Below are 12,627 nucleotides of genomic sequence, written 5' to 3' on the forward strand. Positions count from 1 at the left end.
TTGTTTTTCCATGCCGGTTACTTAATAGCATCAAAGGCATAGAAAACAGTGTCTCGATAATATTGAACAAGTAATTGTTTAAAAACATGAGTAAAGTTAATAAATAGTAAATGTAGTGGTAGTAGTAATAATAATAATAATAATAATGATCTATTGGGCTATTACTGGCCTCACCCAGCATGAAAAGACTGATAAACTAAAATAAAATACATGAATTAAAGGTTAAAATATACAAATGAGAAATTGTGGATTTTAAATGGTGTAAAACTGGGTATTTAAAGTCGTCCATCGATATTACATTTATTTTGAAAATCCCGACAGGAACTATCGTGTGTTGTTTCCGCTCACTTAACTCTGGAGTAAAAAAAAATCACCCAGGCGAGTGGGAGGAAGCCAACTTGGAAACACGGCGGAGAGAAACTCCCTCTTGTTGGAGAGCGAAGTGGTCCGGCGGCTCTGAGAGCAGGCACACGGCGGGCAACACAGACCGGGCTGTAATGAACCACCGCAGCCTAAATTCACAGCAGCCCTCCCCCTGCGAGCCACCTGGAAGTTTAAACTTCGCTTCAAACTTTCGGCGGGGCATCTCAGTCTGAACTCGTTCACTCGTTTTATGTGAGCAGCCCGAAACCCGAAGCGTCCGCCCCACATGTTTCTGTTGTGCTCTCGCTAGTCTCCGGAACAACCAGGTGAGCAGGCCGTCTCGCTTTTCCCGGGAGGAGCCGCGCAGGCAGCGGTGTTGGTTTACCTGTAAGCACACGGTGACGCACGGATCTCTGACGCTCACCCCCCTGCTCCTGTGTTTCGCGCTGCGGCTCTCCCGTAGCCGCCGGAGAACAGGAACCCGGGAAGCCGCCGAGCACCGGGACGGTCATGGATCAACGAGGAGGGAGCGAGACCCGGCGGGGGGAAGGCTGGAGAACCCCCGCTGCGACTACCAGGAGGAGAATGCCGGTGGATATGATGTATGCTGTGGGCTTTATCTGCCTCCAAGGTTGGTAACAAGCTCCTCTACACTCCTACTACGAGCAGAGCACATATGGGTTTTATTTACTCCAGAGCATCCAGATACTGTAACTCCAGAAGAAGGAGTTTAAAAACACAAATAAGTGCTGGTGGAGCCAACATGGACCTCCATGCTTTTGTGACTACTTATGTAGCTGGTTGAAGTTGGTGCACTGTTGGAACTCCGTGCATCCTATTAGTGAAAGAAGGGCTGCAACAGAGAGTAAAAGGTGATGCTTGCTGACTTTCTCATTCATGCACGGAAAGTGCATGTACAACAAGTACGTAGTGGAAATTTAAAGAAGTTAAATTTTGTTGGACAGGGAGCGTGGTCAATGAGGAAAAGGGGGATACCCCTCCCCCACTGAGCCCGTTTTTTTAAGGGGGGGGGGACGACGACTTGATTTTATGAGTTAGAAAGGCAGTTTGTTCCAGGACTGAGAGAAAACTTCCAGGGAATTTAGAGCGCGGGGGGGGGGGGAATGAAGAGTACAAATGCTTTTAAATTGATAGCTTTGAAAATGTTCAACACTTTCTTTTTCTCACAATGCAGCAGCTCTTCTGTTTGCATATCACTGTAATTACACAGTGATTAAATTTCTCATCTGCAGCAGCAGAGGGGAATGATGGGATGATAGCTGGTTGTAATCTATCACTGAAGCAGCCCTGCCATGTCATTATGTGTTCCCTTGAGTATACTTCCAACCTCACACAACACACTGGATACGCCATTCCTTGATTATCATATTCATAACTCTGTTTTGGGTGTTTGAGCTGCCTCCCAGCTTTGGCACGCTTTTTCATGGGTGCCGGTGGAGAGGAGCTACAAAAAGTGGGGTAGAAAAAGATAGTCACGATCCTTCTCCGCGGCCTCCCACGGCGTGGAAGCCTCTCTGGAGTTCATAACCTCAGCCGCAGAGCGAGAAGAAAGCCGCAAGAAGATCCTTCCCGAGTTTGTGCACAGGAATGCTGCTATCCTGCCGGGGGATCGGGATCAGAGACTCGGTGTTCCTCGTGTCAAAACCGAGTCAAGTTTTATCTGATCTACACAGATTGGGCTTTTGCTCGCTCTGTCGGCGCAGCAGTGATGGTCAAAAGTGGCTGAAAAATTCCTTGAAGTTGAAGTGTGTCTGGTGCCCACCCCCCTCCCTCACTCCGTCCCTCCCTGCCCCCTCTTTTCCACTCTCCTCATGGTGCCCGCTTTGGGGGATGAATGTGTCCTCTGTGTGCAGGCAGCAGCAGGGGAGACGGAGGCAAGCAAGGCAGTGGGTTTGTGTTTATAAAATGAATGAATAGAGCCAAGCCAGGTACCTTCACGACAGCCGTGCTTTTTTAACCCAACCTTAGGAATGCCTTATTTTTGTATTTTTTTTAAAAAGGGGGCCTCTGAATGGGTGAAAGCGCCACAGAGATCTTTACTCCCCACATGAAGCCGTCCACACCAAACACTCCGTGTTCCTGTGGTCAAATATTTACTGAGATCTGTCTTTATTTTGACTTAGCAGTCATAACTCTTTGCTCGGCTCTCTGCTCCTCTGTTGATCTGGTTTCTATTTGTAGCCGACGTGACGTGGCAGCTCTCTGGAGTACATGAAAGCCACTCATCCAGTCAATGTCCATAACGTTAATGCAGCATCTCTCCTCTTATCTGCTCAGCTGTGGCTTCATCCATCAATGGTGTATTTTTCATCATCTTTGCCTCTTTGTTTCTCTCCCCGTCCTGAAAGATTTATGTGAAAAAATGACTGGGCTTATTGCAGAGGAGCGGCTCTTGTCAGGCCCTCGTCTTTGATCTTTCTCCCTCTCTCTGTCTCGGGCAGCTGGAGAAAATCACTCTATCACGCTAATAATCATCATTTTGCGATGATTAATGCGCATCCTGTCCAGCTTCTTCTTGGGAATCACTTCTGAGTTTAGACTTTGTTTACTGTGTGGATGTTCTCTCCGGTTTTTCAGAATCTGCTATAAAACAAAACACTGTTGCTACACTGCGCAAACCACAGAGCACGGCACTGGATCTGTTCGTCTCTCAAAAAGGGGAAGAAGGTTTCAAGTAGAAGGATGCAAGATGTCAGTATTATCCCAAAGCTCTCCTGACATGGAAAGTCAACCAGTGGCTGTGAGGATGCCTCGCTGGCGTACCCACCTGCTGTTGCTCTATTTTAAAATCCATACGCTTGCCTCTTATTAACCCTGCTAGGGTTGAAGGCTGTTTGGCTGCACACAAGGCGGATTCTCCGAATGCTTAAAGTCAGAGGGGATGGAGGGATGTAGACTAAACAAAGACAGAAGTGCATTGTGTTGAATTTGGAATTTGTCTGTTTACTATCAGAGGCGTGCAGCTGTTTCTAATAACTGTGTTGAAACTGAGCTATTGACTGTGAAAAATATATATCTTTGATTGGATTGCAGTACAGACCGCAGCATGATTGTCTTCATGCATTTTGAAATTTCATCATAAGATGATATTGAGAAAGACCGGAGAACATCTGTGCTGTGCAATGCATCACCTAACAGCAGCCTTTCTACACACGTTATATTATTCCACTTATTTAATGATCTGATGGTATTTTTTTTTTCAGTAATAAAAAACTCCTCATGCCTCATTTTGTAGCTGATGGGTGTTTCAGAGTTCAGTGGCTTAGGTGGCCTTCTAATGTAATGTAATTACCCTGCTTTCTATCTTCTCTATTAACAGTATCAGTCACGCCTACACAAAAGTGCTTCAGTCGCTTGAAGTTTAGAAATCTTTAAATTGCGTTGCCAGTGGTAATTTGGCCTGTTGTCGTTGAATGGCACTGACTTTCTTTTGGTCTCTGGGTTGCCTTTTTTAGTTCGGTCCCCGATTTAGGATTTTTAAGACCTATACTGATATTTCTTTCAGTCACACTTAAAATACACAGAGTTCCCTTTATTATGTGTAGTTATTTATTTACTTGTTCACACTGTTGATCAGCCTGTTGAAAATTCCCAGTGTCCATGGCTGACCTTTATCTGTGTGCCTTCAGTTTTGCAGTTAGGTAAGATATGATGAAAAGATTAAACACTCAAAAAATGTTCTTTTTTTTTTTACTCTGTCAGAAGTAAATATCAGCAAAAGCAAAATAAACACAGAAAATACAAATATTTGTTCATCTCCTTTTTATTGTAATTGATTTTTGAGAATCCCCAGTGACAAAGACAAATGATCCAGGTTTCTCCTCTCCAATTTACGTTATTTATCGAGCAATATACTCTCAATATAAGCTGATGGTTATCAGTTATCAATACCTCGTGTTAATATTGGCCACAATACAGCCCCAGCTAGTTTACCGGTTAGTCAGTAAGAACAAGAATCAAGAACAGGTCCAATCTGTCACATTCATATGCCTGTAAGTGTTATAAATGCTGGCGTGTCACAACAGTGAAGATTTTGCTCATCTGAGTCACACTCACACCTTTTCTTTCCTACTATTTTCAGTTTCTACTGTTAATTAAACAGTTGTGTTGACACTAAAAAGACTCAATGATTCCCGATCAGTTTTCTGTGAGTGGGAGGGGGGAAAGGGAGCAGCTGAAGTATTGATACACAAATGGACCCATAAGCAGACTTGATAAAACCCCTTGGAAGCAGTGAAATAGCACAAACCATTCCTGTTAGAGCATAGACCAGCGTTACAAAACAAAGCAAAGAGGAGAGGAATGTCCCAGCAGCCGTTTAGACCTTTAAAGAGTAGGTAAACAAAGGCGTGCAATGAAAGTAATGAAAGCTCTGCTGTATTTAGCTACCGGGCCTTAATGAATATAATTAGTAACACCTGTGTTTATCTGCGCTCTCATATCAAAATGTCTTCCGCGGATTTTGTCTGTACAGATCGGGGTCTCGGCGCGTTTGTGCATATGGGAGACTTTAACTGGTAGCACTGGTTGTGTGAACAAGGGGGGAGGATTTCTCAGCGTCTTCGGTGGCTCTTATTTCTGGTCGTTTATCAGCCGTGTTTATTCAGGTTTAGGTGAAGCCTTTTGAACTCCACGGTCCCCTGTTTTCCTAAGCCGGCTTGCATTCACTCCCATTATGGAAGGCTCTTTTCCCAGGGGGGAGGATCTTCTTGCAGTCTTGCAGAGGCTACACTTATGGCAGCCCACTGGGGTTCATGTCATTTTTAAATTGATGCGTCTTCATCATCTCGGTTTTCCGTCCTTCCAGCGACCCCGAAATCGATCTAGGTGTGCCAGCTTTAAGGATGCTGGGAACTGGAGGCACACGGCACTGTCGAAGATTTGTCAGTTGGCAAATGCATGTCACTGTGATGCCTCTGTACATCGTCTCTCTTGTGTCAATAAAAGCCGATCTTTAAAGATTGCAAGGAAGAAGAACATCCTTAAATCTCTCTTCCTTCTTTTTTTATGTTCTTATTTTTCTTATGGGGAATAAGCTCTTTTTCGTTTTAGTTTTCCTGCCAGCTAAATGAGTTGTTTGGAGTCATTTTGAAGTTATGGATCAGTGGTTGCCAAAAACAACACTCTCACCAGCCCCAGAGGGAGATTAAAGAAAGAAAGATGGATGTGATAGCTTATAAGATGTAGTGTTGACTACTATTTTCCAGGCGCTGACATTTAACGTTTGGTATGTGCGCCTAAGGAAGCTTACCTGCTGATTTGTGCAGGTTTATTTTCTTTATACTGACCACTGCTCTTTGCAGCCCCTGTTGTTTCTGTAAGATGAATAAAGCAAAGTAAACAAAAGGCTCCGAGGATGTGCAATAGTCTCTTTACATGGAGATTATTACGCCACCTAATGACCCATTGAGTGCTGCGTGCATGTCTGTGTGATGCTGTGCATGCGTGTGGTTGCACTGGCTCCTGCTCCAAGGCCCTGTGGTCGTGATTGGAATCAACCCTTGTAGCTCTCCCGTCTCCGTTTCCTTGTTTCCTGTTGCAGTTGGTTTGTTGCTTCTCGTGCTTGACCGTCTCATGTGGAAGGATCGCTCTTGTTTATCGACTCGGGGCCTCTACGGCTCTGTCTTCTGTCTGGACTGGACTAGCGGTTAACCCCCCCTTTACTTTTTTTGTGTTATGCACAGAAACTATAGCGTTTTCAATTACTTGCCTACCCAGTTGGCAAATTTATCAGAGCTCAAGTGGTGAAATCTTCCAATCAGATGGGGTTTTTTTGTTAGTGTGTGTGTATGTGTGTATATATATATATATATATATATATATATATATATATATATATTAGGGCTGCCACGATTAGTCGACTAGTCACGATTACGTCGACTATCAAAATCGTCGACGACTGATTTAATAGTCGACGCGTCGTTTGAAGCTTTGTAAGATCACAAAAGACGCAGGAATAAGTAGTAGGATTTAAGAGTGTAATAACGGACTGAAACAGAAGATGGCAGCACTGCATGTACAAGGATGCCAGCTGCCGTCAAACCCCGAAGAAGAAGAAGTAGCTCTGTCCCAGAATTCATAGCGCAGCCCAGCTCAGTTTCCAACAATGGCGGCAGCTAGTTAGTTTTAATATTACTCTTATTATTCTTTCTGGGTCACAAAATAAACGTTTAACATATTTTCAGGCGAGAATGTAGCTGTGTAAACCTCAAATATCTGCTCAGTTTATCAAGACACCACATATTTTCAAAAGCGCTCCGACGTTTTCGGAGACGTCTGTTAACCACTAGCTCGATAGCTAGCCGGGGGAAAGGTTCACTAGAGCCCGTGAGAACACCGGACTCCCGGCAAATCGTTTTCAAACCCACCGCCGTCTTTCGCTACTCAGGTTAAACATACATAAGTCACTTAGATAACTTAAAAATGTTATTGTTTGGCTTTTTTTTAGTATTTTATTTGTTCCTGAGTAAATCGGTTTGCCTGAGATTAAAGTTATAGTTTTTACACAGCTGAATAAACGTCAAGCAGACAACTGGTTATCAGAAGTGTGAGATGCTCGAGAATATACTCCGGTGTCCCGTTATATTTTAGATAGCAAGGAGTTTATTAAACTTCACCGAAACAATCTGCAAATTTCATTAAAATTTAATAAACTATCATCTTGTCTTTATTTTTAGTTAGCACAAACTTTAAACACTTAAAGCTGATAGTTATATAAGAGCAGATGCATGCTGGTGCAATAAGCTGTACGTTTTACGTCCAATGGATGCATGATCTGATTAGTCGACTAATCGCAAAAATAATCGGTGACTAGTCGACTATCAAAATAATCGTTTGTGGCAGCCCTAATATATATATATACCTAGAAATGATTAGTCGCCAATCAACAATCAATAGACAGAAAATAAACTGCAAGTCTTTGGATAATTGAGTTATTTTCATTGGTCGCCATTGACTTGTTATAGATCCTGTAATAAATGAATCTCATTTTGACTTCTTTTATTTGTGTGAGCAGCAGACATCTGTTTGGGCTGTGGAAAATAATCAGTGAGCTCTACTGGTAAGTCTGATTAGCCAAAGCAACACTTGTTAAAATGTCTTATTTTAGAGGATTGGATCTAAATTAGAGGTTTTTAAGATTTAAGGTGGGAAATGTTTGAGTTTGAAAAGGACAAGCACACACACACCTACTCAGCCACACTTTTTTTCTTCCCGTCTTTTATGATAATTAGGCGTCATCTGGAATGAGCTTTCACAGCCAGTCGAATGCCTTCACACATTCCTGGAGAGTTACTTTATAACAAGAACGCTAACTTTGTGCTGTTTGTCTTACAATCGCTGCAGTGAAAGGGAAAGTAATCACTGTTGTGACAGAGTCTGGAAAATCCACCTTATAAAAGTAAAAATGTGCAGGGTCTTTTGTTTTTTGTTGAAGGTTTGGCCCACATGAGGCCTGCCTGAGATTGCATTGAGGGTGTTTACGTTGGGGTGTTGTATATTATCTTATCTCCTGATCCTTTTCCCAGGTCCGGTCTCACTTGCGAGGGAAAAGGTGAAAGCGTGAACACCTAACTAATCTAATAAATCAGATCAGGTTTTCTTCCCTCGTTCGCTTGATGCCTCACTAATGTGACATTATTATTCTCTTATCAGATGACGTGCGTGACATCTTCTTGCCATCCTTCACCTCCACCCTGTCTAATCTGCCGTGGCTGAAATCACCCTTCTGCTTTTAGTGATAACCTATAGTATCACATTTACCTTAAAAGATGAAATACATGTGTTTTTACTAGCCTGACACACTGCAGCTGTAACCCGCTCAGACGGTTGTAAATCCTTACAACTTTTCCCCCTGCAGGGCAGGTGCGAGGCCCTGGCGAGGGGAGGCTTCGGAGTGAAACAAAACCCCTGTTTTGTTCTCGCGTTGGTGCCAAAGCATGTGCGGAGCTAACGTCGCATTCAAATGCATCTGATTGAAACGTGCAGGAATGCCTAATTTGGCTTGCGCCCCGTTTGAAGGGGAGTTGGGGAAGAAAAAGGAGGGCAGGAGAGGAGAAAAGGCGTCTGGGGCGCCATTGCATAATCCCAGCAGCCATTAACTCTTTGCGTCCTGAGGCTGAATGAACTCATCATAGCGAAAGACACAGGCAGAGTGACACCAGGCAGCTCCTCCTTGGCACGGCAGCAGATTTAAACAGGCTGACAAGGCCACTGGTGTTTATTGAGAAAGGCCGTTAGCGATGTTTGATCTTCAGATCTCCAGCTGGCTCCAACTGACCCTACGGGCAGACCAGTTGTTGTTTCTGAAGACTTTCTTTTATTTGAGTAGATTGCATATTTTTGTTTTCTATCCTAATTTCTCGTATCGTCCAGCCTCCTCCTGCTATTTTTGGCCGCGTTCCTGCTGTTGCCGTTTCATCTTCCTGCCATGGCTTCCAGGAGGGCCACGTCTGTCTCCATGGCAGCCTGTACAGTGTTAACCTCCTGGACCCGGTACCTGACTAAAGCTGGGCAGCTGGGATTTACTGATGTAGCCAGCATAATGTATGAGTGAAGCTGGTGGCTTTATCAGCTCTTGGCGCAGGGTGGCTGTGAATGTTTTAGAGCTCCCCGGTTCCTTTGAATCCACGCTCATACATTTTAGATGCAAACCAGAGTACCGCTCATGTTCTCCGAAGCTTTGAAGAGTAGAATATCTCAACACAGCAGTGTTTCTCAAAAGTGTTTTCTTTAATATCGCACTGAAAGAAATATGGGGACAAAGTTGGGGATGTCTCAATTAGAGATTTGTGTGTGTGTGTGTGTGCAGACGTGTTTACAATTAACTGTAAGAGTTATTGACCTAAAGTGACAAACAGGGACAGCTGGTACTCCTGAGCACCAGGGCAGTCCTTGTTAATTGAGTCTTTGAGAGCTGAAGACATTTAGATTATATTACCATGCATCTGTCACAGTTAGCTCCAGCTTTGCTTTTATTTTCGTCTCTGACTTTGTTTTTGTCTTAGTTTCGACTCCTTTTCCTCTCTTTGTCATTCAGCGCTTTACTGTTACACACTGAGGTTTTTAATGCAACCAGTTCGAGTTTCTTTGCAAAACAGTGGCGACTGAAACTGAGCTGATCTCATTGAAGCTAATCGATGCTGAGCAGTCACAGTGCTACGGGAGCAAGAGAGACACATGTGGCTACATTAGCAGGATGATGGCTTGCATTAGCATCGTGCAAGCCAGATGCAATTACAGCCTATTACACACGACTATTTTGATTAAAGGAGGCATCGCATTTAATATGCTTACCAAGTGGACCAATCAAACCGACTGAGGTCTTTGTTGCCGCGACTTGTATTTACATTTCTGGCCGGCGGACTTCAGTCTGTGGCGTAGGGCGAAAAAAATTCCAGCTGCTCATTTCTGTGTGCTTATTACTGTCCATCTGTAGCTGGTTTAAATATTGCAATGGATAGCGGAAAAACTAACTGGTCGTTGCCTTTGTTTGCATCTTCTACCTCCAGCCAAAGTTCTGCTTAATATATTTGCTTATGGTTTAACTTTACAACAAACTCTTTCTTAGTAATTGACCTCTTTAAGTTTGTATCGTGTTAGTATGAAAAGAATTGGTTTGTATTTGCTCATAAAGTCTAGCTAGTGTTCAAAAGAAAGATGACTTTTAGCCAGAAGTGTAAGAAAGCTTTGTTGGCTTTAAAGCCAAACATCAGAACAGCCCCCCTCCACCCCCCTCCACCCACAGGCCCTGTGAGTAATTCATTCATTTGCTCTCTTGCAGTTGATGCTTTTAACCAGGATTAAACCTCTGCTCTTTGCACTGCTTTGCCGTGCTCAGTGGGTATGACACTATGGGCTTCTTAACAGCGTGAAAATACTTCGAATTAGATTTAATCTTTACTCTGTTAAGGCCTCTTTTTCAGGATTGCACACACTCAATTAACTTTTGTTCATTTGCGTGGCATTTGCCCCGTAATCAGACCCTTACAGCAAAGGCGGTCGTTCACTAGATTTATTTAATGGCGACATAATCGGCCAGTGAAACCTCTGCTGACCGGAGTCTCGGTACGCAGGCGTGCATAATTAGGGCCGTACATCCCCTCTCCTGCAGCCGTGCACGCTCAGGCAGCATTTGCACATTATGGCCCGCATTGTTCTGTATTAGCAGACAGTAATTGTCACCGCTAGTGAGAGAAGCTCATTACACAACAAGCGTAGTTATTTTGTGGTTTTTAATTATGTTAAACAACCTCCCCGGCATCCCCAGCTTCATCTTGTTCCTGCTCTGCTGCTACTGCTGCTGTACCGTTTCACCCTCCTCTGCCCTTTTTCACTTTTCTTCCTTCCAGTCGCACAAACTATGCCAAATGCTGAAATCCCTTTAAACCCCCGTCCTCCTTTCTGCTGTCCTCTATCTGAACTTCCCTCCGAGTCTACGTTAAGCCAGACTTCAGTGCTTTTTTTTAATCTGCTCCGACAGAGGGATGGCACAGCACAGTCAGAATAACTCAGTAGGTTTGCAGCATGAGGGTTTTTTCCCCCCCCTCCCTGTAAAACTATGCCTTTGTTCGATGTTTCCTCAGCTGAAATGAGCGTGCAGCTGTGTTTTATTCAGACAGCTGCTTTGGGGATGTTGTTTTTTTTGTCCAAACAAATTGTCTGTATTGATTCAAAGGCGTCTGGTTCCTCACTCTGTTTCGGGGCGCTGGCTCATGTCCTCCTGACCAAAACACCTCCAGGCTGTCCAGCAGCGAGGTGTCATGTCAGGAGCGGAAAATTCAGTCGGTTCGCTTGTTTTCTGACTTGTTTTCACCAATCTGGAGCATCTGCTGCAGGAACATCCTTCCTGTTAGTCTACACTCCCTCCTTCCTTCCTCACTATTCTAGCTTTTACTGAGCAGACTGTTGTGATGAATGGGTCAGCTCTTGAAGTTTTATTAAAATTTAATTCTGTCTTGTTGTTGTACTGTATATTTAATGAAAAATACTTGTGTTTTCAATGAATTAAAAACATTTCTGGGTTTCCCTGGATGGCTATTTTTCACCAGTCTAAAGCTGTTTTTTCCACTGCCAAGAATAAAATTCCTCAGGGGCAAACTTGATCCGAGTATCCTTTTTTTTTTTTTTTTTTTTTTTTTTTTTTTTAGGGATTGTGCTGCATTAAGAGAAAATAAGAAGTATACAGAATCTCTTCATTTCTACTCCCAAATACACCAAAAATTCATAAAAGCTTTACAAGATAAATTACTTCAGTCCATCTCTTCTTGGTTATCTATACTTGGGGTCTTAATGTACAAACTGTACAAACATCAATGTAAAATCAACGTTTCTTCAATTAATTTCATTTTCATGATGAAAGAAAATATTAAACTTTGCAATTTTCCTCAAAACTGCAGGAGGTTACAGGATCTTTTCTCAGTTGTTTGTTACTGTGCACCCACATTTATGCTATATATATATAAATGGGTAGATTTAAAAATTGCTGCCTTGGTCTGATGTAATTTAATCTGATTTTTTTAAGCTTCTTTCCCCCAACTACAGAGAACAGCTTTTCTGTAGGGCCATGAATTCGAAAGTTTTCCTCATAATTGTTTTGGGCTTATCAGCGCTCATATCATGGGAAGATAACAGGGCCTGCTGGCCTTTGTCTGTCTCTGAGCTCTGGCTCTCCTTAGCTACAGCCACTTTCATGTTTTAGCTTCCTCAAACTGAGCATATTCAGCTGGTTGGTGGTGTTTTAAGTGAATGATTAGATTTGTTGTCCTGAATGTTTTTGTGGCAGTTCCATCCTTGAATACTTGCACTTATTACAAATTGCAAATTTTGTGTCACATGTTGGCATGTGGGTGTTGGTGTGCATGGACTGTGACATTGCTAGCGTCTCACAATCGTGAGATATGAGAAGATGAGAAGGTGCGTGAGACTGACCGCTCAGTCGGGCAGAGTGCCAGCTAGTGCATTGAGCATTGACCCTGGATGGGCAGTCAGTGCATCTCTGCGAAAAAGGAGGATTAAAGTTATCATTTGTAGGGGGCGGGGAAAAGAATCAGTGCAGCATTACTGGACACACTTTCTTAATTAGCTTAGCTTGACAAAGCTACGCTAATTCAGTTCAAGCTAAGACTGAGCCACAGGAGTAGAAATTGGACCGCACAGCTGGCCTGGTAAAAACCAGCCTTTCCACAGACAGTTGCAGTCTGACTTGGACTGACTACAGTCACCCTCACAGATTTTTGATGCTGT

The 12,627-nt window shown here is 43.3% G+C and overlaps 1 protein-coding gene across 1 annotated transcript in view; it reads left to right on the plus strand.

Annotated features, from left to right (window-relative positions):
* Window positions 1–385: 385 nt before the first annotated feature.
* The window catches only part of ptk7b (protein tyrosine kinase 7b), a 69,151-nt gene continuing 56,909 nt past the window's right edge, over window positions 386–12,627 (plus strand). The window contains exon 1 of the mRNA XM_063491758.1: window positions 386–994. Coding sequence (XP_063347828.1) covers window positions 874–994 — 121 coding nt within the window. The 5' untranslated portion in view covers window positions 386–873. The remainder of the gene's footprint in view (window positions 995–12,627) is intronic.

The sequence above is a fragment of the Pelmatolapia mariae genome, linkage group LG13, assembly GCF_036321145.2.
Source record: "Pelmatolapia mariae isolate MD_Pm_ZW linkage group LG13, Pm_UMD_F_2, whole genome shotgun sequence".
NCBI classification, from domain to species: Eukaryota; Metazoa; Chordata; class Actinopteri; order Cichliformes; family Cichlidae; genus Pelmatolapia; species Pelmatolapia mariae.